At 40.0% G+C, this 23,452-nt stretch overlaps 1 protein-coding gene across 4 annotated transcripts in view; it reads left to right on the forward strand.

Moving 5' to 3' along the window:
* dennd1b (DENN/MADD domain containing 1B) overlaps positions 1-23,452 on the forward strand; it is a 127,896-nt gene that overhangs the window by 51,200 nt on the left and 53,244 nt on the right. For 2 of the 4 annotated variants that reach the window (XM_061825999.1, XM_061826002.1), the window contains exons 4-10: positions 427-476; positions 1,540-1,659; positions 7,582-7,651; positions 9,292-9,372; positions 10,997-11,056; positions 13,283-13,336; positions 13,819-13,929. In XM_061825999.1, the coding sequence (XP_061681983.1) occupies positions 427-476; positions 1,540-1,659; positions 7,582-7,651; positions 9,292-9,372; positions 10,997-11,056; positions 13,283-13,336; positions 13,819-13,929 (546 nt within the window). The remainder of the gene's footprint in view (positions 1-426; positions 477-1,539; positions 1,660-7,581; positions 7,652-9,291; positions 9,373-10,996; positions 11,057-13,282; positions 13,337-13,818; positions 13,930-23,452) is intronic. The other 2 variants (XM_061826000.1, XM_061826001.1) reach the window with 2 other exon arrangements.

A 23,452-nucleotide genomic window follows, 5' to 3' on the forward strand; every position in this document is an offset into this window, starting at 1 on the left:
TCTGCCACCATCGTAGCTTCAACACCGTGTTCTTTCTTTCTTTCTTTATCTTTTCCTTTTTCTTTCTCCTTCTTTCTTTCTCTTCCTTCAACCTTTTATCTCCCTTTGACACCCCATAGTCGATGAACTTAACTACTAATTATTCAAGCTGTGGACTGAGGATCCCTGCCTGTCTGTGGAGAAAAGGGACCGTTCCCACTTTGTTTAGCCACGTGAAGTCGTTGATATGGGCCATTCATTTGGATTAACTGCATTTAGGACACACCATTTAGTACTTGTCAGATTGTGATCAAAACTGATGAACATTAATCCTCATTTTGTTCAGACACTTGATAGGCCCAAGAGAGTTTTATCACAAAATAAACGGTGATCACTTCCTTTTTGATATGTGTTTCTTTAAAGTGTGTGTCTGTTTCGCTCTCTCAGGACGTACTTCAGATGATACCAAAGTTCTGCTTTCCCTTTGACATGGAAAGGTATGATTCCTCTCGCTCTCTCTCCTGCTTCCACCCCCCCCCCCAACCGCATTTCGGTTTCAACCCGGTTAGGTCACACACTCACACGTCTACGGACACACTCAGCTACAAACACACACACTAAAACATTATTTACCTTGTGATCACGAACACAAATTAGTTCAATCTAGTTCAAGATCTGGCTGGACAGTTGTACTTCACAATGATGATAACATTCAGTTTTGATTAACAGTTTATGTAGTAACATCAATATTTTAACTAGTGTGGTAGTTCACAGTGGCAGAATAAAAATATTAAGCACAGCCCTCCTATAATCTAACATCTTCAAACTAAGATTAAGTATTTGTAATGGCAAAAATGTTTCTTCAGCACTTGTCTTGGTACATACTTGATTGTATAAGTGGACATGATATTATGCCTGTTATGCCTCCCTCCCTCCAAGCAGCATACACATTATAAAAGGGAATTGAAATAAACCAAATTATTGTCATGTTTACAGGTGCATTAATATTTACTGACTGTCACAATGTAATGAATGGGGCTATCACGTTATCTTGCATTAGTAAAAAAAATAAATAAATCCAATACCAAAACACAGCTGACATTTTCTTGCAAACACAAAATACAACTGCTGTTTACAATACATTTCCAAAAGTGAACATTTATAGGAAGACATTTTCTGACACATCCAGCTACTCAGGCCAGCATCTCTCTTCAAGCCAGTGTACTTTAATTTTTGGCTTTGGAAAACGGCATACATGATACAATTCCCATTGCAAAGACAGAGCAAAAGAGACTGCATGTTTCAGTGTGGAATCTTCTTTCCACCGAAGCTGAGCTGCTGCCATCTAGTGGTACGTGGTTCCCATGGTGCTTGTTTTGTGTTCTCTGTTTCCTAAAATCCATTGATTGATATCCATCCATCCATTTTCTGTGCTGCTTTTTTGGTAAAAATGTTGACTTTAGTTTTATTGTTAGCATCAATCTTTCGATTTAATGCAACCATGTGTTGTACAAGAAGAAGCATTGAATAACCCATTATTGTCCCTCATGTTGTCTTAAGAGTCTCCCAGAGTCATGTTGGGCAGAACTTTACTTTTGTGCTGACTGATATTGATGGCAAGCAGAGGTTCGGGTTCTGTCGACTTACTCAAGGTTGCCGAGTCTGCATATGTTTGCTCAGGTAACACACACACACACACACACACACACACACACACACACACACACACACACACACACACCACACACACACACACACACACACACTCACACTCACACTCACACTCACACTCACTCACACGCACACACATTAACTAAATGTTTATTACAGTGGTTGTAGTTTGCACTGTTGTAGGACTGGACTGCATGATTGCCCCTGTGTAGCTAACGTTTTTTCCCCTCTCATAACCAATTTAGGAAAGCCAAATATTAGAACACCCCCATTATGATGCATACACACATATACACACGCCAGTACTACAATAATTAACACATTTTTTACAATGTCTCTCTCAGATGGTGTTCATCAACGTTTTGCAGTTTTATCTTTGTTGATGTCCAGGTTTTTAATGCACCTCTTGAATTGCTTGTTCTAAGATTGTCCATGTCTAGCTAATGTTGTGGCCACTTCAACTATTTGGCATTGATGTCAATGTGTGTAATGTGATTTCTGACGTATGAAAACCTAATGGAAATGACTTGACCGCCACTTTATTTTTGTAATGACTTTTTTCTCATGGCTTCCACTGTGTCCCCAAAAAGCGAATGTGCAGGATCATAATTTGGTGTTTCATTAATACGAGTATGTATTTTTGATTTCTTGTTGAATGACAAAACAACAAATTCTTCTTCAAATTCAAGTTTTCTTAATATACAAAAAAAAAAAAAATCTAAAGTCCATTGTCTGGGAAGCCCTACTTGAAATGGTTCATGACTTTCTTCTTTTTACCTCCATTTAGTTCCTCACAGGATGGAAAAAAAAATCTTAGAAGGGAAAACATTTTTGAGAAAGTTTCTCATCCCTTGGTCTTCATGCTGATCTGAACTTTGCCAGATTAAGTGGTTTTTATCTTCTCACGCAATTGTTAGTGATTTAACTACAATTATCCAAAAGTTCAGCACTTTAGTGATATTTTTAAGGTGTATTTATCCCATCACAGCAGACATAAAGGGGAACATCAAACCCAGTACAACTGCAGTTTCTTTGCACAATTTTACCTCAAACAAAGGCTATTGTCATTTAGTTCCTGCTTAATTGAATGTTGAAAGAGCACTTATTTATTAATTTATCTATTTCAGATATAATTATTCTACCATTGCAAAGAAAGAGCACTTTGGTGCAAATCTCAGTGCAAATGCTTGTGCACTTGAGAATAAACTGGAAAATGGGCTAAATAAACCCATTTTGTAACTCAAGAATGAAGCAGATAAACACTTAAATGGCGAAAAGAGCACAAAGCCTATACATGTGTGTGTGTGTGTGTGTGTGTGTGTGTGTGTGTGTGCTTGTGTGTGCATGTCACACGTGTATGTGCCTGCATGTGTGTTTGGTGGCCAGTTGTGGGTTTGTCGCTGTTATGATGCACTGCTGTGAGGAAGTGTTCAGCCCAACACCCCCACCCACCATCATATCTTTTGTTTCTTTCTCTCTCTCTCTCTCTCTCTCTCTCTCTCTCTCTGACTTTTTTCTCTCTCTCTCTCTCTCTCTCGCTCATGCTCCAGCTAATGTTATCACGCTCCCTCATAGTCTCTCTTCTCTCTATCCTCGTTATTCTGCTGCTGCCACTGTGCGACAGCAAAGACGCTCTTAGTCCATAATTATGCATGAAGCTTTGCTGCCAATTAGCAGAGGCTCCCCTGTCCCTCTCGCTGAGTTAGACATGCTAATTCGTTTGACATATGATGTATAAAATTCATTATGCATTCTGAGGACTTTTCATGGCTTCCTACATTTTAACAAAATTATGTATAGACGGCTTATTTTTATCTGTATTGGTTTGTGTTTTGGGCATTTTTTTCAAATAGAAAATATGGAAAGGAAATGATCCACTTTTGGAAAGATTGGGACTTGCTTAATGCCATGCACCAAATATTTTTTACTAACATTTAAATTATTTCATTTTTACAAAATTGGTTATCATGACATTTGAACTGTCTGCCGCTAAAATAAAAACTCTTTCTGTTCAAAATATAAAGCAGACAAACAAAGGCCTCAAATCAATACTTCTTTCCCTTGGTTTGAAATGAAATTGATGAAGAGTGTTTGTTCCTCTTTGATTGTTGAAGTGCTGGCACACTAAAATTGTCACCTCTGCTCATATGAGGAAATGCCTTAATGAGGGGGACAGTTTTATGTGGACAGGGCTTATAAGCTTGGGAAAGTTTAGGTATAAAAAGGTACACAGCACCCTTTCAGGCGGCTGAAAAGCAAAACAAATAAAGTGGTAAGTTTTCAATATTTTATTTTTTTATGTTCATCTGTCACGCTGTTATTGCCTAACTCTCCTCACTGAAAGAATTTCTGTTGAGATGGAAGTTGTTCATTGATGCGGGGGAAAAAAATAGATTTCCTGCATTTTATTTGACGGTGGAATACTTAAGCGAAGGCACGGTGCTGGTTAGTGGTCATTTTAAGGGGTTCCCAGGAGGGGGGCGAGTACCGCTTCCTCTCCTGTGTAACCCTCGACCTGCAAATGTAAAGGTGATCTGAAATCTTCCACTGAGGTGTAAGTGTAGGATGACTAACAATTTTAGGTGCCCATGTGCTCAAGGAAATTTAAGACTCATCTGAGAGAGCAGCAATAAAAGTCAGCTCCCCACAGTTTCAAAGCTATTAAAAAGACTGAAAAGATTGGTCAGGAGGTGGCATGCACACGAGAAATATAGTTTGTATAAGATGAGAATAGAGTTTTAATTTTTGACATATTGGTGTTTGTGAGTTCTTAATGGCTCAATTGTATGTTTAATGGGAGTGCTTGCTCTTTACTTTTTGATGGTTGCTTCTTGGAGTCTAGGGCACTTTAAGAAGGCACGTTTAAAAGGCGTGTGTGTGTGTGTGTGTGTGTGTGTTTGTGGGGGGGCACTTTGGTGATGAATGCCTCGCTCCCTATCAGAGGATTTGGCTTGCACAAATACGTCTGAGCAATGAACTGTGATGTGTAGGAGTATATCTCTGAACGCTCCCAACTTAAACTTAGCAATAACAAAAGAACTGAGTTTGAGAAGAACCAGGACAAATCAGTACATTAAGAGGTTACATTAATTTCACTGCATTCTGAATCAAGCAATAATTACTCCTGTTATAAGCTGTATAGTAGGAATATTGATTATTAATGGCTGCCTGTAAAACAAAGGATGTGTAGTGTGGCAGAATGACTGAATTCTGTGAGGCTTGACGGCTCAGGCTGCCAGTCCCTTTTTTTTTCCTCTCCCTACATTCATTTCAATGGTGAAAAATAAAGGATTAATGTCCTAAAGCCTGGATTTCTAAACAGGAGTTGTGAAGGAGGCAAAACATACTAAAGCTTTGCTCCCCTCCATTGGTTTATTTTTTTTTAATCAGGGCAATTTTTTTTTCTGTTTAAGTCCGTCTCAAATGTAAACTGACCCCATGCAAACATTTGCGTTGTATGTTGTTTGACTTGGCAAAAATATAGTCAGCATGTGAATTAACCAAAGCGTGTTTGATTCGGTCTCGCCTGCAAGTGTGACCCGATTGCAGTAAATCTTCATGCAGATGTCAAAATATAGGCATGTTAAGAGGCTGATTGTTTCAGACTAATGGTCATTCACCCCCTCTGATTGGTGCGCTTGGCTGCATTTCCCCAGGAACTCGGCCTGTCATTGGCCCCATGCGGATTTAGCGATATGAAAATTTGCATTCGGTTCACTTTATTGTTTTCTTGTTGTCTGTTAATTCCAGTCTACAGAGCAGCCAGTGACCCATGGCCTGGAAACTCTTCAGTCTCCAGCCAACTGCCAGAGCAGGAGTTGAACTCACACACTCAAAGCCCTCAAAGATTATAATTAATAATTTAATCAAAAATGTTTTCAATAATTATAATTTCTGTACATCTCAATGAACTTAAAGGGCACTTTAAGTTCCCTTAAGAACCCTTCATTGTCCACTTTTGATTGAGTAGACCAGTGAACCAATTACTGTATTGTCAAATTAGTCTTCAAGGCACGTTAATAAGGCAGAAATAAGAATTTGTGCTTATTTAATGGTAACATGTCCTTATCTGGAATCATTATCTATGCTGTGTTTTAAAATCCATGTTAATATGCAAAAATGAATATAAATTCTATCTCCGGATGGAACACCATGTTTTCATAATTTGGTTGCATAACATTAAAACAGCAGATCCCTCACAGCCAAAAGAAAGTGTTGGCCTTCTTCCACGAAGAAAGCAACTTGGCCAAGAATATGTCAGCTTTGTAAAAAGAGTCATGCTGCAGATGCTTTTAGCTTATGCTGGCTGTACTTAGTCATAAGCGTTAACACAAAAAAGCGGTACAGGCTATATTATGCTCCTGTTAATTAATTCATTTTGGTATATTAATTACGCAAGGTAACATCTTTCTAATATGTGAAGGTCACGAAAAGAGAGAGAGGGCAGAAGTCGAGCATGTTGCAGGACAACGGGGGCAGGAAGCATCTTGGGCTGCATTTTTGTTAAGTCTCTGCGTCTGGGAACAGCATGCTTGTAAACTCGCATCCTGCGCCTCATGACATTTTTGGTGGCTTGTTGTTTCTTCACCTTACATGCAATGAGATTTTCCTTCAACTCCTTTCTTTTGAGTGAAAGAGCAGTTATGACAGGCATTCACAAAATGGATAGACCCATGCGTATGAAGAATGTCACAATAAGTAATTTTTTTTTCCGACCTGCAAAATTGTGTGTTGTTGGTTCCAGGGCTGTTACAATTAATCGGTTAATTAAAATAATAATTAACTCAACTATTTTGTTTATGAATTGTTTGGAGCCATTGTTTTACTGAAAAATTCTGATTTCACCCACTCAACAAAAAATTCCCTCATTTCCGTAGTCCTTCTTTTGTCTTCAATTAAAAAAAGAAATTAGCAAACATCTGCTTTTACTTAGGAAAACAACAGTCACATTGTTTTCCTATCTGCTGTCATGTTACAAACCACTATTTGAATTCTAATCATTTTATGAAGAAAGAAAAGTTAATTCCATCACGGAAATACCGGTAATTATTTAAAGTTGTAGAATTAGTAATCTGTAATAGAAATGTTTTTGAAACAAAAGCTGCCTCAGAATTTTCCATCAAACTAGTAGTCCTTTCATACAGCAATACCCAGTAAGTAGTTCTATATTTCAAAAAGGTTAGTGGGCACAATATATAGTCTGCCATGCCTCAATCCAATGTTATTTTCCAGTATCGATACAATTGATTGATTACCTTTTCAAAGGATTTTAAATGGGAAGGGCAACTTGCTGTGTGCAAATCCTTTTAATCGTAGGATTATAACTTGATATTTCAATGTAGTGGATGAATCATTAAGCAACATACTATCTACTATTCCATAATGTACTCAATTCATATAGATCAGTTTATTTTACATTATAACATTTAGTTTTTTATTTTTTGACATTTGAGTATTAAAGTACAAAGGAGTTTATATTTAAAATGGCTTACTCAAAGTCAGTTCGGGTAGGCCCTGGGTTCCTTGCGACCCTATTGAGGTCAAGATGAATGTGCATATTAAAATGAACACATTTATCCATAACTTTTAAAACCAGAGCATGTTTGGGCATTACTTAAACTGGCTTGTTTTTATGTAACTATTTCAGTATGAATTTGTATTTCATGACAATATGGGTCCTCACCTTAATTCCCTTACCTTCTTCGGAAATGTGTTTGGAGGTGGGGAAACAACACCTTTTTGGGAGTTTTTCCCTGATTTTTGCACTTGATGAACTGATGCACCTTTTTCAGGTGGAGTGGTGCTCATGTTGCTGGAAAGTAGTCAAGTGAACTTATAAGTTATTGAACTTTTCATAGTTTACTTCCAAATTCCTGTGGAAACACTAATATGTTGAATATTAAAAATATGCCCTCCTTCTTTGAATTTCAGTTATCTTCCATGGTTTGAGATCTACTACAAGCTGCTCAACACCCTTGCAGACTACCTAACAAGACAGCAGGTAATCATCTTGCTTAGTGACTCTTTGTTATCTGATGATGTACATGTGGTGATTGACAAGTGCAAACACGGAAAACAAAAAGGTAGTAGTAGTAATTATTAGGATAGCCCCTTTGAATGGGGGGGGGGGGGGACCTACGATATTTGTACTACGTACATTGCCGCCTTGTTTGCCATCTTGGACTTAGACTTGCTGCTGTTATGTTGACATTATACCGACCAAATACTGATTTGAAGAATGAAGCCAGGGAATTTTTTTTTTTTTTTTTGCACAACATATCTTTAACACACGTGCGTACACGGATGCTTGCCTCTTGTAAAAGTGTTTTCCCCTGACAATTCACTGTGATATAGCAGCAAAGGGAGGGGAAATGTAAAATACGCAACAAACTGGAAGATGTGCAGCATGCAGCGCAGAGAGGGCTGAGGTGAAAGGAAGAAGGAGGGAGAGATGTATCACGCTGTGGGACCGCTTTCACTTGTCATGCAGTTGGTGCTTCTTCCGAAAACCCTCAGAGAGAGACTTGTTAAGAGAACAACCAGGAATGTGCACGCGCCTTACATAAGCATTTAAAATAAACCGTCTGTGATTGAAACTGACTCACCCGCATAATGTAATAAATAGGGAGCGGGGCAAGCCAAGGAAGACAGTTTTGTGTGTGAGGAAGAGAGAAGTTCTGGGAAATCCTGGATGCCTTAACTGTTAGTCTACTCGGTTTGGTTTCTATTTACCCCGCTGTCGGTTCTAGGCGAGAGGGAGATGTTGACAGACAAGAGAAGACAGAAGAGCGATGAGGGTTTAAGGGGAGGGCTAAATGAACTGTTTCCTCAGGCCGTGTTGTTGACCATGCGTGTGAGCATTGAGCCTCTCCTGACAGGAGGCTGTTCGATTGCACAGACCCATTACACCCCCGCCCCACCGTTCACACACTTCCGCATTGTATATTGCCACCCCATCCTTGCTCGCTTGTGCAGTCGTGTACAATACATACATTTACACATATCCCCAAAGAAGTATTGGCTCCCCGCCAAAACCTAAAGCAATGTTCACTGAGACAGAAACAAACAAAGAACAATCCCAGCGTGCACAGTAGTTTGTTGAACTTCAAGTGGCAAAGTGTTGTCACCCTTCTGATCTCCAGCAAGAAGCCCAGCAGTGGAAACAGCACTCTTGTCCTGGAACTCATAAATGCTACTAGAATAATTTCAGAGCCTGTTATGTGGTCAAGTGACCTCTCTGAAGCTTTCCTAAAGCCCTTGCCTTTGGAGTGAGAGGGCGGAGCCTTTGCTTAATTACTGACAGCTCTCTCTTGCCTGCGAATCCACATTTTTCTGGATAATAGGCATCTGCAGCCTGAAAGTCAGCCCTTTTTAACCTCACAGTCTCTTATTAAGCACACATTGTTGGGACAAAAGTATTGGGACACCTGGCAATTACAAAACTGTAGAAAACATAGAGTTCATGTTGTCTTTGCAGCTAGTCATCAATCAGTGACAGCGCAAGACACTTGAGTTCATACAAAAAGTCCAACTTATCACATGATGATATTAATGACTTTACGTGACAATTTTATCCTTTATCCATTGCAGTGGCATCAACCAAAGAAACAAATAATATTGATGTGTTTGTTTCTCACACAGAATAATGACTTGAATGACATGCTGAACTCGCTATATGATCTTCCTGTGCCAAAACCCTTCACGCCAGTCAATCTGAGTGTGGTAAGAAAAAGTAGATTTAATTTACTCTGTCTACCCTCCCAAGGCATAGCAACATAGGCTGAATTTACAGATAATTTATGCTTTACTAATAAATGCTGATAAAATGTCAAAACGTTTACCATCCCAAATTTTACACCAGGAATTGGTTGTTCGTTAAATATGTCACTCTTGTCCTTTCACAATTTTGTGGCTTCAGCTCCAATTTGCACTGTATGGTTTGAGTATCACAATCCCCCCCCCCCCACACACACATCCAGGCCAGTTCAGAAAGACATCATGAATTTAAGATATGATTTTTAATGTTATTACCTTGTGTGTGTGTGAGTGTGAGTGTGTGTGTGTGTGTGTGTGTGTGGTGTGTGTGTGTGTGTGTGTGTGTGTGTGTGTGTGTGTGTATGCGTTAGACGTCCAGTGTTGTGGAGATGGAACGTAACTGTGGTCATTTTTAGCATCAACAAGGTGATGATAAGATTTAGCTGGTGTCTTATAAAGCAGGGCAACATAGACAGACAATGACCAAATACACCAGAGGAAGAAAGTAAAGGACAATGAAACCTAAATAGAAGCTGACACTTGAACATGAGAGAAAGATGGCATGAACACTGGAAGAAAATGGGACAGAAATGGAGAGATTGGCAACAATGGAGAGGATTGAGAGAGATGGTAGACGTGGCAAAAAGATGTAAAGCAGGTGGATATTAAGAAATTAAATTGCTGGAGAATGACGCAGGAAGCCTTGGACAGACACTCTGTTTGGAAACAAGAAGTACCGCGAACAGGTTTTGGTGAGATAAGCCTGAGCCATTGCAACTAGTCCTTTCACAACACGTAATGTCTCCTGCTTATCAAAAAGTGGAATGGCTTAACGAGCCCAAGCCCTTCAAAGAGCGTTTGTGTCCACTCTTGACACAGTCTCTCCTCCCATACTATGTACATAAAACACACTTTCGAAATCAGGTGGCATTACCCTAGCATCTGATGGTCTTGAGTGAGCATTTTAGGCAATATTTTTTTGTTTGGGTTGCTTATCCCCGACTCTGTAAAAGCATCATGTGCTGGGATAGGCTCCGGTACTCCTGTGACCCTTGTGAGGATCGCGGCTTGGAAAATGGAATGGAACTTTCATTGTTTTAGCCTTTGTTCTTGGGGACCGCTCCTCCTTTTTTCAGACGATTAAACAGGCAACTCCAGCTCCCCACAAAGATACACATCTAATTATAAACATACATTTACAACATACTAACACTTAATAGGACACACTCAAGGTCTATATGAAGGTTAACCAGTTCAGTTAAGATTCTTTATGGTTTAGTCTTTCTTCGTGTCAGCTCTACAAAAATCTCGTGAGACTCTCAGGACGTCGTAGTGAATGTTGCCGTAGGAACAGAGGTGATAGCTTCATCTTTTCTTCTAGCGAAGGCACTTGTTTGATAATTAATTGATGAAGCGGTTATTCCCTAAAAGTGTTTTTTTTTTTTTTTTTTAATATCATGCCAGCCAAGAAGAAGCACCCTTGTCCCCTTTCATGTGTGAACCCTGTTTTGCTCTTTTCTCTCTCTCTCTCTCTCTCTCTCTCTCTGTCTCTCTCTCTCTCTCTCTCTCTCTCTCTCTCTCATTGTTCAAGAATGAGCAGTTGTATATTGCCACTGGGCAAGTACTGAGAGATCAGCGAAGCAAGGCATCGGTGAGTGAATGGCAGAGAGGGAGGAGGAGGAGGAAAGAAGACTGCTATGAAATGTGAAACCACGGCTGTATCTAACCACTCGGGAGCCACAGCTTTCCAATCTGGCCAAATAAGCTGCGCTATCTTTTTTAACATAACAAAAACAAACTATCCTGGGCCTTCATGTGTGCTGCTTCTTCTCTGGAAAACAATCAAACTTTGTAAATGATTAATGCCTTTCTACATTCCCATACTCTCACCATGAATATCAAAAGTTTTGTTTTAACACTATGTTTAAAGCAAATGCAATTGTGCTCATAAAGTCCCCTTGATGCCTTTCCAGTTAACCCACTTTCAATGTTGTTGTATCAACATATCTTAGAAAGAAGGAGAAGAAAGCCGACATGTGAGCAGGCAGCCGTTGAAAGCAGAGATTGAATTACGGAGCCTTTTTTTATTTCCGTAACATCGTGGATTTGTAGACCAATGGGAAAACACAATGGAACACATGAACAGAAAGTAGATAATAAAATATTAAATATTTATTCTCTGTAAAGCCCATTTCTAGTACAGTTAGTACCGTTGTCTTTTTTTCTGAGGTTATTTCTTGGTTTGTTTAACTTGATATTCATTATTAAGAGTAAACAACACTTGTCAAGCTGAGTAGAGATGATGATACAATTTTGTTGTCATGTGAATTGAAATGTAGTCTGTCAGTTATTAAGTATCCCAACCTTCATCAAAGAACGGGTCACGACTGAAATGCTGGACAGTAAACAAGCCCTGCAGTGACCTCTGCCCTTTTGAGAATGCTCTATTTATCTGGGAATAGATAAATCATCTTATGTATTTTGCTATCAAATTTGCTGTAAACATTCACTGGTGTTAACAGCTACAACTATCTTGGATATTTTTTCCTTGGAAACTCTTGCATGAACAAAATGTAATTTAGTCAAAAATTACAGATATCTGTTCCAGTTCTCAATAATCTACTGATATACTTTGTCCAAAAGAGAACTAGAGTAATCAAATAGAAAACGAAACTTTGTTTTTCTGCTACATTCTCCTGTTACCTTATGCAACAGCAATGACGTTAACCCCCTTGGGAAATATTGCCATTTTTTTCAGTTTCCATCCCCAATATAGAAACACTGGGGAGAGGGATATTTTCTGCAGTAATTAGTAATTACTCAAATTTAAATTTTAGTCAGTTAATGTGTCTCAATTGACTTTTTTTTTTTTTTTTTTTTTACCACATGGCCAATTTTGCCAGCATTTGTTTAAATTCCTCCAAATAAATCCTCCCAAATAGTGATGAGGTGCTACCAACTACTACAACCTTACTAACATATCAGGAATGCAGCTTCCCTGTCCTTATTCAGTTGGGTTTTGTGGGTGTTTCTCTGTCTCTTATCAGAGAAGCTTCAGTTTTTTTCATCTGATTTGGAGCTTCAATGGCTTTCCTTTGCTAATGCATAATTTTATCTCGTTTAGTTTATAACATTTTCCTGGCATTTGATGTATTTAAAAAGTGCGCCCTTTTAATTTTATATGAAATAGTGTTTCGGCATGAATTCATCTCACCATGCCGAATGAATTAAAATTGACAAAGCCAATGTTTTTACAATTGAAGAAACATTTTAAAATGTATTTAAATGTAGTCATTCTTTTTAAATTGCTATCAAAATACCAAAGTGAAGGACCCACGGAGTACTCATAGATTAACCGTAAGGGACAAAGCTGCAACAGATGGTTGAGCAAGGTAGACTGTGTGATTCAGTTGGTGCTTTGCTTACCGATCTCTAGACAGAACCCCTCTCCGGCCTCTTTGATCAGAACACCGAAACTGCCCTGCTCTCCCAAAGTGAGACAGGCAGCTCTGTGATCCTCTAAACAACCTGTGTTTGTGTGCGTGCGCACACTGGCACACACAAGTGTTGCTGCTCCACAAGCCTTTCTAATGCTTAAATAAAGACTCGGTTTTCCACCAGAGACATCACCCCAGTCTGTGTCTATGGGGAGATGAGTTTCTATTGAGCTTTCTCTGTTCTGTGAGCCCGATAAAAGCAGCGCCACAGTTCAGACACCAGCTCAGCAATTCATATAGACAGAGCTGAAGATGAGCCATAAATCATAGAACAAAGTTGCCCCCCCCCCTTCCCCCTCACTCATTTTCTTCTGTGTGAGTGGTATGCTTCACTTGTGACCTTCTCTCTTCTTTCTCCTGCATGTTTGTGTTTTCCACAGCACTCCTACTTCATCGCCCCGGATATCAATGGACTGCCAACTATCCCGGAGAGTGTAAGTATTTGTGGAAAAACCAGACAGAGAACGATAAAGTGAGCCCTCTCTTCTGGAAACAGCTCTGCCTCTAATCGTATTTAACCAGATACACTTGTCATCTTTTGAAATTATTGCATCATCCTCTTGTTTCAGTTATGTCTCCTGGTGCTTACACATTTTCATGTTGAAGTTCAGTGACTTCCATGAGTACTAGATACTTCACCTTTAACTCGCCTTTTTTTTTCCCCTCCCCTGTTGCTTTTTGTATTTAATGTGGAGTTCAGTCAGGCATCAGAGCATACATAACCTTTTTAATTCAGTGTTTTCACTGTTAGCTTTTACAACAAAGTAATCGGGGCAAGGTTGTAGCCCAGGTACAGTATGTCTCTGCCAAGCACTAACTCTCGCCGTCAGGTGCCTCGATACCTTTCTGTAACATGTTGTACAAGGACAGTTTGTTATGTACCTGCATATATCCCTCCCTTTCTGCCTCTTTCCAGAGAAACCTGACAGAATACTTCGTGGCTGTGGATGTCAACAACATGCTGCAAGTCTATAGCAGTATGCTTCACGAGCGGCGCATTATCATTACCTCAAGCAAGCTGAGCACTGTGAGTCCATTTTTTTGGGATCAGCCACATGAATAAGCATTTATAAACACAGTCACATAGTGCCAGTTACTCATCATGTGACACAATCAATTGGGAAAACCTTCTCTTAAACTAATATGATCCAGCTTGCCTTCTTTTTTTTTTTTTTTTTTTCAAATGACAATGCATCCCCAGGGAACACAGTTATTCATTGGTTAGTGACACTATTGCCTCCGAGAAATAATTTCAGGTTTGAGTGGGGCTCGAATCTTGGTTGCATGAATTTGGGCCAGATACTGTAGCTTTTGCTCCAAAAATATAAACAACACAACATGAGTTTTATATACCCGTAAGTCGAATGTGCGAATGTAAATATTTGGCCTTCTCTCTGCGTTTGTCATATGATTGACTGGTGATTATGTCATGGTGTACTCCACGTCCCACCCTGTATCAGCTGTATAAGATATAGTTTTCCTGAATAAGATTAGCTATATTGAGAAGGCGTGGTTGGAAGGAGTGGATGGACGATCCCCAAGGGGAACGTTGTCTTGCAGGAGAGATATTTGAATGACAGGGTTGTTCAGCTGTGTCCTGAGAAGTGGGGGCTATACTGCTTTGGTCAAAGCACCACTACAGTCTTTTTGAATTATTGTCCTTTCAGAAATCAGTCCCAGTTTCAACATTTTCCATATCATAATTCATTTAGGTATCGAATTAATGACCCTCACGTTCAAATTGAAGTCTGCACTGACTGAACAGCAAAGCTACTACAACTGCAAAGAATGTGTCCACTCTTCGTGGTTTAAGTGCACTTGACCTACCAACTTCCCAACTACCACGAAGGCCACGAAATCTGCCAATGGCCTAACTTGTCACAAATAGTGTTGATGATTGATTAAATGTAGTCAATTTCCATCTATTTGAGTCCATGACTCGTCAGTTTCTCTGTAGTTTTATGTTGCGAGTTACGAGTAAGCTTCAGTTGCACTTACCCTTGATTGAAGTGGAAACTAGAGAGCAATTACTGTAATGCCCTCAAATGTGGGCAAGCAGATGAGGTACTTATATACAGTTATTGAACGAGACAGACAAACACACAAATACAAAATAAGAGTCAACACTGGCGAGGAACTGATGTAGACATAACGTATGCAACCCAACGTCAGCTTCAAATGTCACTCACTTGGCCCTGCCCCTCAAAGGCACATATGCAAAACATAAATCCTGCAATATCTCCAATTTAAAAAAAAAAAAAAAAAACATTTATTTTCATACATTGTTTGTTATACACAACAGTACTGTTTTTCCTTTTTAAAGAATGTGACAAAATGGGGCAGGGCCTATAATGGATGGAATAGTGGCCTTTTACTTACTTTCATTATGGATAATTTGTTAGTACTGTATGAGTAATTAGAGTTACCACTTTGGTACCAGAACGACAAACTTTTAAGTCAAGCAACTACAGTACTGCATTCATGAAATTGCAGCCTCCGAGACTCAATGTCTTTGACTATATATAGAATCCACATACTAATTTATCTGGAATTTCTATTTGATTGAATTTGAAGCGCTTCATCAATATTGCAGCCAGATATCAAACCCCTAAAACACAGAATGAGAGTATTTCTGTGACATGCAATGCTGTTTGTGCAGAGAGTGGAACACCACCCTGCAGTCAAACGGTTCCTTAAGTGGCAAGCTCTGATAGTCACTCCAAAGCTGGATTATGTTTGACTGTTTTATAACTCCCAAATATTATTGGACCAAAAGCCTTACATTATCACTTACTGCATGTCTTAACTCACATAATTTAAAGCTACTTCTGTCTGTCTCTGTGAGGGAGGAAATCCTTCTAATTCCCCCCACCCCCACCCCCTTCGAGATTTATCTTTGTGTTTGCTGAGGCAGAGCCAAATGTTTATGACAGATGAGATAGAAGAGGGAAGTGATGTAATCCGAGTCCTATCTATATCTCTAATAGAGCTGATCCCGCCTGGGTATCAACACTGAACAGCCAGAGGGCCTCGTGGTGTTGATGGGTGCTGGCAGCACCCAAGGTCTCCCACAGGAACCGCAGAGGAGGCGAAGCTGTAAAAGTCAGCCAGCCTTCATAGACTTTCGCCTGTCTCCCATCAGCCTTTCAGAACAGCAACACCTCTGCTCATTCCTCGGTTACAAAACGAAGATTGTCAGACTCTAGAGAGAATTTTTTTTTTCTCTCTTGAGTAGAAAGAGGGGGTGGATGTAATTTATTTAAGTGTGATTTATAATTTTTCTGGAACCCTGAGACTAGTGTTGGTGTTATATTTCTTTATAAAATATGCCACCAGGATATGTTAAGAGATTATCCGTCAGACCTTTACCTCGCAGCCTTTTATCCGTTGCAATCCATCATGCAATCTTCTGTCTATCCATCTATCTTCCTCTGGGAGAGCTGTTGTGGTTTGGTAGCGGTATATGTCAGACACTGTAGTACAAAGGTATTTTCGCATCCCCTCTGGGATTTCTTGCAGGCCCTCGCGTTATTGCTGCTCCTGTGATGCATTATTTTCTCGCTATTGGGAAGATTGACCTCCAAGTTCAGGAGGAAGCGCTTTCCACAACAATGCGTACTTAACTGTAAAGAGCTCGGCTCATTATCCAGTCCACTGTCTGGTGATCAAAGGCCTGAACGGGTAAAAAATATATAATTGATGTCAGTTTGTCATAATGTGTGATAAAGTGACTGTTCACAGTCACTAGAGGGACATTAATTTTTTCCAAGTCTGTTTTCTACTTGTACTGTAGGAACTGTTGTGTCAATGCTGAGAGACTAATAAGTTCTAGTGGGCATAATAATTATTTTCATTCTCACGTTTTTTTTTTACTGTGCACAATTGCAACGTCATTGCTCATCACGACAAACTCAAAGAATAAACTGTGATGTTCATTATAGGTAAGCTGTTTTTTTTCCGAGGTCAAATATGTTATTAATCATCATGAATTATGACTAATACATCATCAATGAAAGCAATAGTATACACAGTCTAACCTCAGGGCATCGAATCGATCACAACTGGACTGTTCTGTTTTACATAGAAGATGTTTTGCCTGTTATCCAAGCAGGCTTCCTCAGTTCATGCAGCAACGCTTAGTTAGGATGCACTAGCCAGTGTTTGTGTGGTAAACTCAACTATTTATGCTCCAAGCTAAAGGCATGTCCCACACCACCTTTGGAATGTAAAAAAGCAGGGAGAGTTCGTAAGCCACCTGGCAGAGTTGATGGGTGTAAACTCCTTCATTGAGATTCCATTCAGTTGTAAAGTGGTAGAAGAGTAACGTAATGGTCAAAGAAAATGTGCTGTTTGTTGGAGGCAGAATTATAGTTTCTTTGGAATGGATGAAAGGGCAGCATTGTGAGCAGATGTAGTAGTGATGTCTTAAGCCCTCTCTCTGTTAAGTGATGTATTTTCTACCTTTGTGTTTATGGGTTTTCATCCCTCTATTAAACCATGTCTTCCTTTTCCAGAATATGTACATTATTGTCCTCAAAAGAGGTGTTTTTCTCTTGGAGTTGCTGGTATACAGCCAAGGTGTTTGCCCAACTGTATTGTACTATGCATCTGCTCAGTGATTACTTGGTTTCCCTAATGTATGGATATTTGCATTCTGCACTTGATGATACTCACCATCACTTTTTCTGCATGTGTGGTGTCTGGTCTTTGGGGTGTAGCAGCTTTTGTCTCAGGGTTTTATAAGGTTTGAAGTTTACCATACATGGTTGAAAATCCTTCTGGGTTTCTGAGAGAGACCTGATGCATATGGAATGAGAATATTGTTGTCATTTTTTTTTTCTCATCTAAACTAAATCCCTTATTTCTCTGTGAATCTTAATTATGCCTCTTATTGAGACCTTTAGAAAAATTATATTCTTCCAACTTTTAGTGTGTTTGGTTTGAAAGAACAATGACTTCAACCCATCAAACAACTTTAAGATTGCAAGTAATAAGGAACTTCTCTAAGGTCATCAGTGACCTCTCCTATTCTTTAGGATGAATAAACAAAATCCAAAGACACACTCCAAAAGGTGGCACAGCTATATTTTCTGTAATTTTCACTTTGTTTTGATGCAGTGACCATAAAATGGCCCAATAGTTTGTTTTTAAAGTATATGTCAATGCAGTTGGGCCAGCATAACAGGGATAAACAGTGTAGAAGTTGGACACACACACACACACCGACACTAACTGACACGAGTGTACAGTAGTACTGCATTTTTACTTTCTGCTCTGGGTGATGCCTGTGTTAAAGCCTCCAGTGAAGCCAGCGTGTCAGTCTGTCGGTACATGGCCGGTGTGGCTTGGAAGCAGCCAACAGCAAAGGAATAAATCATTATTGTACAACAATACATCAGTTAACTTTTTGCAGTTTCGTGACCAGTAGTGAACACTACTGCTCTTCTGAAAGGGTGCTTGGCAGTGGCGCAATGGGCCGGAGCCAGCGGAGCGTGCAGTGTTGTCATAGTGCCGTATAATGGGGGCGCATCAACCCTTCCTCTAACTAGTCAGCTGGGAGGACCTCCCTACCCCACTATCCACCACCGCCGCTGCCCCACCACCTTTCACGTCTTTCATCTGCTGAGGCCCCCCAGCTTGCAACCCCCTTCTCTGCCCTGCCTATCGCCCAAACTCACTGAGCTCAGCCCCAGCATGGTCTGACAGCAGCCCCCTCATCAGCCTGTCAGGCCTATGCTAACAAGGCGCTATCCATCCAGCGTGCCCTAGAGTGCCAGCTGTCTGTCTGTTTCCTGCCTTTTCCTCTGTTATTCCTCTCCTCTCGTTGGCTGACTTTACTGTCTCCCGACTTACCGTATACGGGTCCTCTCTGTCATATCATTTTTTACCCATCTGTCTCGTGTTTTTTCCGGCTACACCTCTTATACCTCTGTTCCCCGTGTGTCCCCCCCCCCCCCCCCCTCCAAATAATAGATTTAACTCAACCTCAAGCCATGTACCACGGGTTGCCATGCATCTTCTACTGCTGTCGCCACAAATGTGCCTATTTACATGGAGTGGGTGTTTGTGTTTTGTTTTTTTTTGTTTTTTGCATGCATGCATCTGTTTATATGTGCAGGTACTTGTAACTCACACCTTCTGTTTTTGTGACAGAGCCTCAGTCGCTTTGTATGTGTAGGAGGCCTGGCATTAGCTGTTGCCCACGGCAACACGTCTGCCCTTGCTCTCTTTTCCTCTGCCACCTACTTGTTGTGAGGCACACTTGTATCGCGCTGGGCCTGACATCGGTGTATGTCTACAGAGGCGAAAGCAGACTGGCTAATTGGAAACTTGCTTGGTGCTGAGGAGGAGAGAAGGAAAGGCTAATATAACAATAAAACTTACAGCCAAGGGAGGCTGGCATGGATAGAAAGACAGCTGGATGTGGGAAAGATAAAAGTTTGGAAATGAGCATGTGACAAGTGTGTTATTTTTCAAGAGAGGAGCTATTTGTCTCTGCACCCTTGAATTCCACGGATAACAAAGGTTTTCCTCTGTGACTATGAGGTCATTATTTTAATGTGGTTGTTGTTTCTTGTTTGCCAATTTTTTCAATCTGTTTCTCTAACACAAACAAACCACATTTGGTTTTCCTTTTGGCCACCACCAATTTTCATTTCCAATATTCCCAAACTGTAAAGAACTGTGGAAAGTCATATGCTAAACTCAAATGCTACTATTTCAACCCCATTTTCCACTTCCTTTTGTAATTAGACAATGTAATTACTGACTTGAAGATCTCCTTTTAAAAATAAATATAAAATATACAAATTGAAGTGAATGTACTTACTCATTGAATACAATGCTTAGATTTGATAGATGTCTCATTCAGAACTTGACTAGTAAGCATCATCACAACCTCTAACGGCTGCTGAACCTTTGTTAGGTATCACCTGTGGTCCCAATTTCGTTTACCAATTCAACCCCTTACTGAGCTCATAATTAATTAAATACATTTTTTTGTCGTGTATTCCTGTGGGGAGCCCTAGTTTTCAGTTACTTCTCAGCATCAAGCCTAGTCTACACTTTGGGTGAAACAGTTGGTGCTGATTTCATTCAGCCAATGTTCCAAGTTTATTCAACAAGATCTAAAACAAAGATCCAATACAATCTGAGGGGTGTGTTAGGCAGTGTTAGTTTGCTGACAGATGTCTGTGGGATTTATAGCAGGTCATTCCTGAGGAGTGCCAAATTATTACTATTTCGGTGAATTTTTTATTTTTTTTTTTCACGGAAAAAAAATTACTGGTCCTCTTAAAGATTAAATATAACGATTGAAGTCAGATTGAGAAACAACTTCCGAGCCTCTCAAGGTTTGGCATTAAATCTGACTAAAATATTGAAAGTAGGACTAGTTGATTACTAGCTGCAAGCCAACCCCCAACACTTATTCTGTAAGAAAATGCACTTTCTACTTTTTTAATGATAATTATGATGTCATTAATTTTTTTTAAAAATCCGGTTGCAAAAGATCTCTGACTGATCTTGCTTGGTCAAAAGTGTGCAACATTTTTTTTTTTAACATTATATAGTTTAGTTGGCTGTCTGCCATCACATGTTCTTTTAATTGTTCTTTAATTTAACCTTTAAAGAAATAATACACGTGGTTGTTCCATAAACCTCCAGGTTAGGTTAAAAAATAAACTCTACTATCCTCACATTTAGATTTTAGCCTATAGTAAAGATGCTTTTTAAGTTAGAGCTGAGCTGTGCCTTTCATGGGAAACTTTTAGATTGTACTATTTTGATCAGCTGTAATACCTTTTATATTTTTTTTCCTTGTTTTTATTGTTGCACTGTCTTCTATTTTCACTGCTCATATGTCTCCATCTTTTCTGTCTGTAGTCCAATGGTGAATGGGTCTGTACCAGTCTTCTTTATGTCTCAGCTACAAGTGCAGTATAAAGCTCTCAGGGCACAACCAAAGACCTTGACTGCTTTTTGAAGCAGTTTGTCGCAGTATAATCGCTTAGCTTCTTATGGTGGATGGGCAACACACTCGCACAGACACACACACGTGCACACACAGTGTGAGAGGCAGGCAGCTCCTCATTACCGGGCTGAGCCCCTGTCCCCGAGGACTGGACCCAGCACCTAATCCTGTATTTGTTCTTGGGACTGTATCTGTGATTCTCCATTGAATGGAATATTAAGCACCCAGGTCTTTTGTGGAGCGTGTAAGCCATTTGGCTCCACTCATCTATTATTTATCAGCCTGGCAAATATTTTATCAGCCTTAGCCTCTTATGTCCTACTGTCACGTGACCCCCCCCCTCCACCCTTTTTAATCCTTTGACCCCCCCCCACCCCCCGCGCGCCCCCCATAATAAAACTCCTTAAATGAAGAAAAGTGTTATATTTTTAATTGTTCAAGTTCATTGCCTCTTTTGTGCCTTAAGCAGTTACACCCAAAATATATATTTTTTTAAGTAATTCAAGAGGAAACATGCAAATTATTTCCTGGCATTGGTGTTGAGTCCAACCTACCTCAGACACAACTCCATCTTCATCTCTTTAGAGACAACAAACTGTAATAAATCTAAAAATATAATACAGTAATATTTTTAAATGTATCTGAGCGTCAGTAACCTCCTCCATTCTCAGGTAACCCTCCCCCCCCAAAAGCCATTGGGTGTTAAGAGAAGAGTGAGAGACTCCTCTTTTCCCTTTCAACCGATGAGTAAATCACGCCAGTTGGGGGGCTCACCTTGAGGCCTGGTGGAGATAATTGGAGTTGGTTAGCGAGGTGTTCTGTGCCATTACCTCCTGGTACCAGTGAATGGCTGGGGCTTGTCTCGCACTCCCAGAGGAGGAATATACTCGCCTGTTGGATATCCACTACGTGTGTGTGCGTGTTTGTGTGTGCGCGTGCATGCATGTGTAGGCCCACACTTAGACTGCTGACCTCTCTTTAAAATTAATGGCCTTTTATCATCACTTTGTTGGGGGGAAAAAAAGAATCTGATGATTTTGATAGCAATTCCTCCACCAAGTGCTTCACTTTCCCACATTAATATTCATAGGATTGATTTACTCGCAGAATTAACAAAAGAAGCCAAACTGTCAGGGAATTCATTTTGACAGGAGCGTGGCACTGTGTTTTGTCAGAAGATGCCGGGTGGAAGAAATATGCATATTCAGATAGAGCAAGACACCAATTAAATGTTGATTAAGCCTTAACTATTGTGGGACTGGATGGGTGAGAGATTGCACTGAGACAATAACAGTTTTTTTTTCCCCCCAGTCGATTGGAAAAATGAAGGCAGTTAAAACAAACATGCAAGGAGGGCGGCACATTTACACAAAAACAAACGTGCATGCACACAGAGACCCTCAGATGTCCAATCTTGTTGTGAGGTTCCACTGCAAGAGGTGGGGGGTTGGGGTGGTGGGGGCAGTCCTTTTCTGGCAATAGTGGTTTTGGCTCTTGGCCGGTCAATTGTGACACTTTGTGTGTCAGTGAGCAGAGGGTCTCTTGGTAGTTGGGTGAACGCACGCACGTGTGTGCGCGCGCGTCTCCGTGCATGTGACAGTGTGTGTCCGCTTCACACGTTGACTGTGAAGCTGTAGCAGTATAACAGCGGCGGCTGCTCCGGGGTCCCGGTGGTATTGGCCTAGCCCGCAGTCTCTCTTGGCTAACTCATGTTTCATTCTTTGGCAATTTGCCCTAATGAAGTCCCGCAGGAGCCCCTCAGACCTCTGTTCTCTTTCCATATTTAATCATGTTATTTTAATCTGGGGGATGAGCTAACGCCTCGTTCCCCTGCCGTTCTCGTGTGTGTGTGTGTTGCAGGTCATTACTTTTAGCTTGGTTTTTAAGAGACACCGTGTCAAGATGGGGCGAGGGGAGTTGGGGGTCTTGTCTCTAAGACAATGGGAAACAATGATTTTAATTTTATGTGCAGGGTTGGCTTCACTGTGTAGTGAGCTGTGCCTTTGAAAAGCAATATCTTCATTTGATAGCACCTCATTATATGTTCAAAAAAGGGTTAATTATTCAATTTTTTGTTTTTATTATTCCAGACAGAGACAGTTTTCTTTTTATTTTGATTTCCATGACAAATGGCAGAAGTGTGTTGAGCTTTTATTGATGATGTGGCATTTAGTTGAAAAGCAGTTCATTTGTGAGCCACATACATGCCTGATCATTGTCCGACAAAGACATATTAGGGCTCACTGAGAATTAAAAATTAAAAATACTGCAAGAATCAAGTCATACAATTGCAAGGGAACCGTTGTAATCAATTAATTATAGGAAAGGAAAAATGTTAGGCAAAAGTTTTCTGAGACTCTGCACCGTCTCATACTGTTTAATTTAATCTGTGTGGAAATTTTCTCAATTTTGACATTCACTTGATCACTTAAGATTGCAACCTAAATACGATTTTTTTTTCTTAAAATATCAGTTTATCCCCTAACATTACAATTTATCTCGTATTTTTTTAAAGTGGTGCATTGCAACAATAATTCCTACAGTAGTGGGTGCCAATATTTTTGAGTGACTATAAAAA

This window comes from Syngnathoides biaculeatus, chromosome 7, assembly GCF_019802595.1.
Source record: "Syngnathoides biaculeatus isolate LvHL_M chromosome 7, ASM1980259v1, whole genome shotgun sequence".
In the NCBI taxonomy this organism is placed as follows: Eukaryota; Metazoa; Chordata; class Actinopteri; order Syngnathiformes; family Syngnathidae; genus Syngnathoides; species Syngnathoides biaculeatus.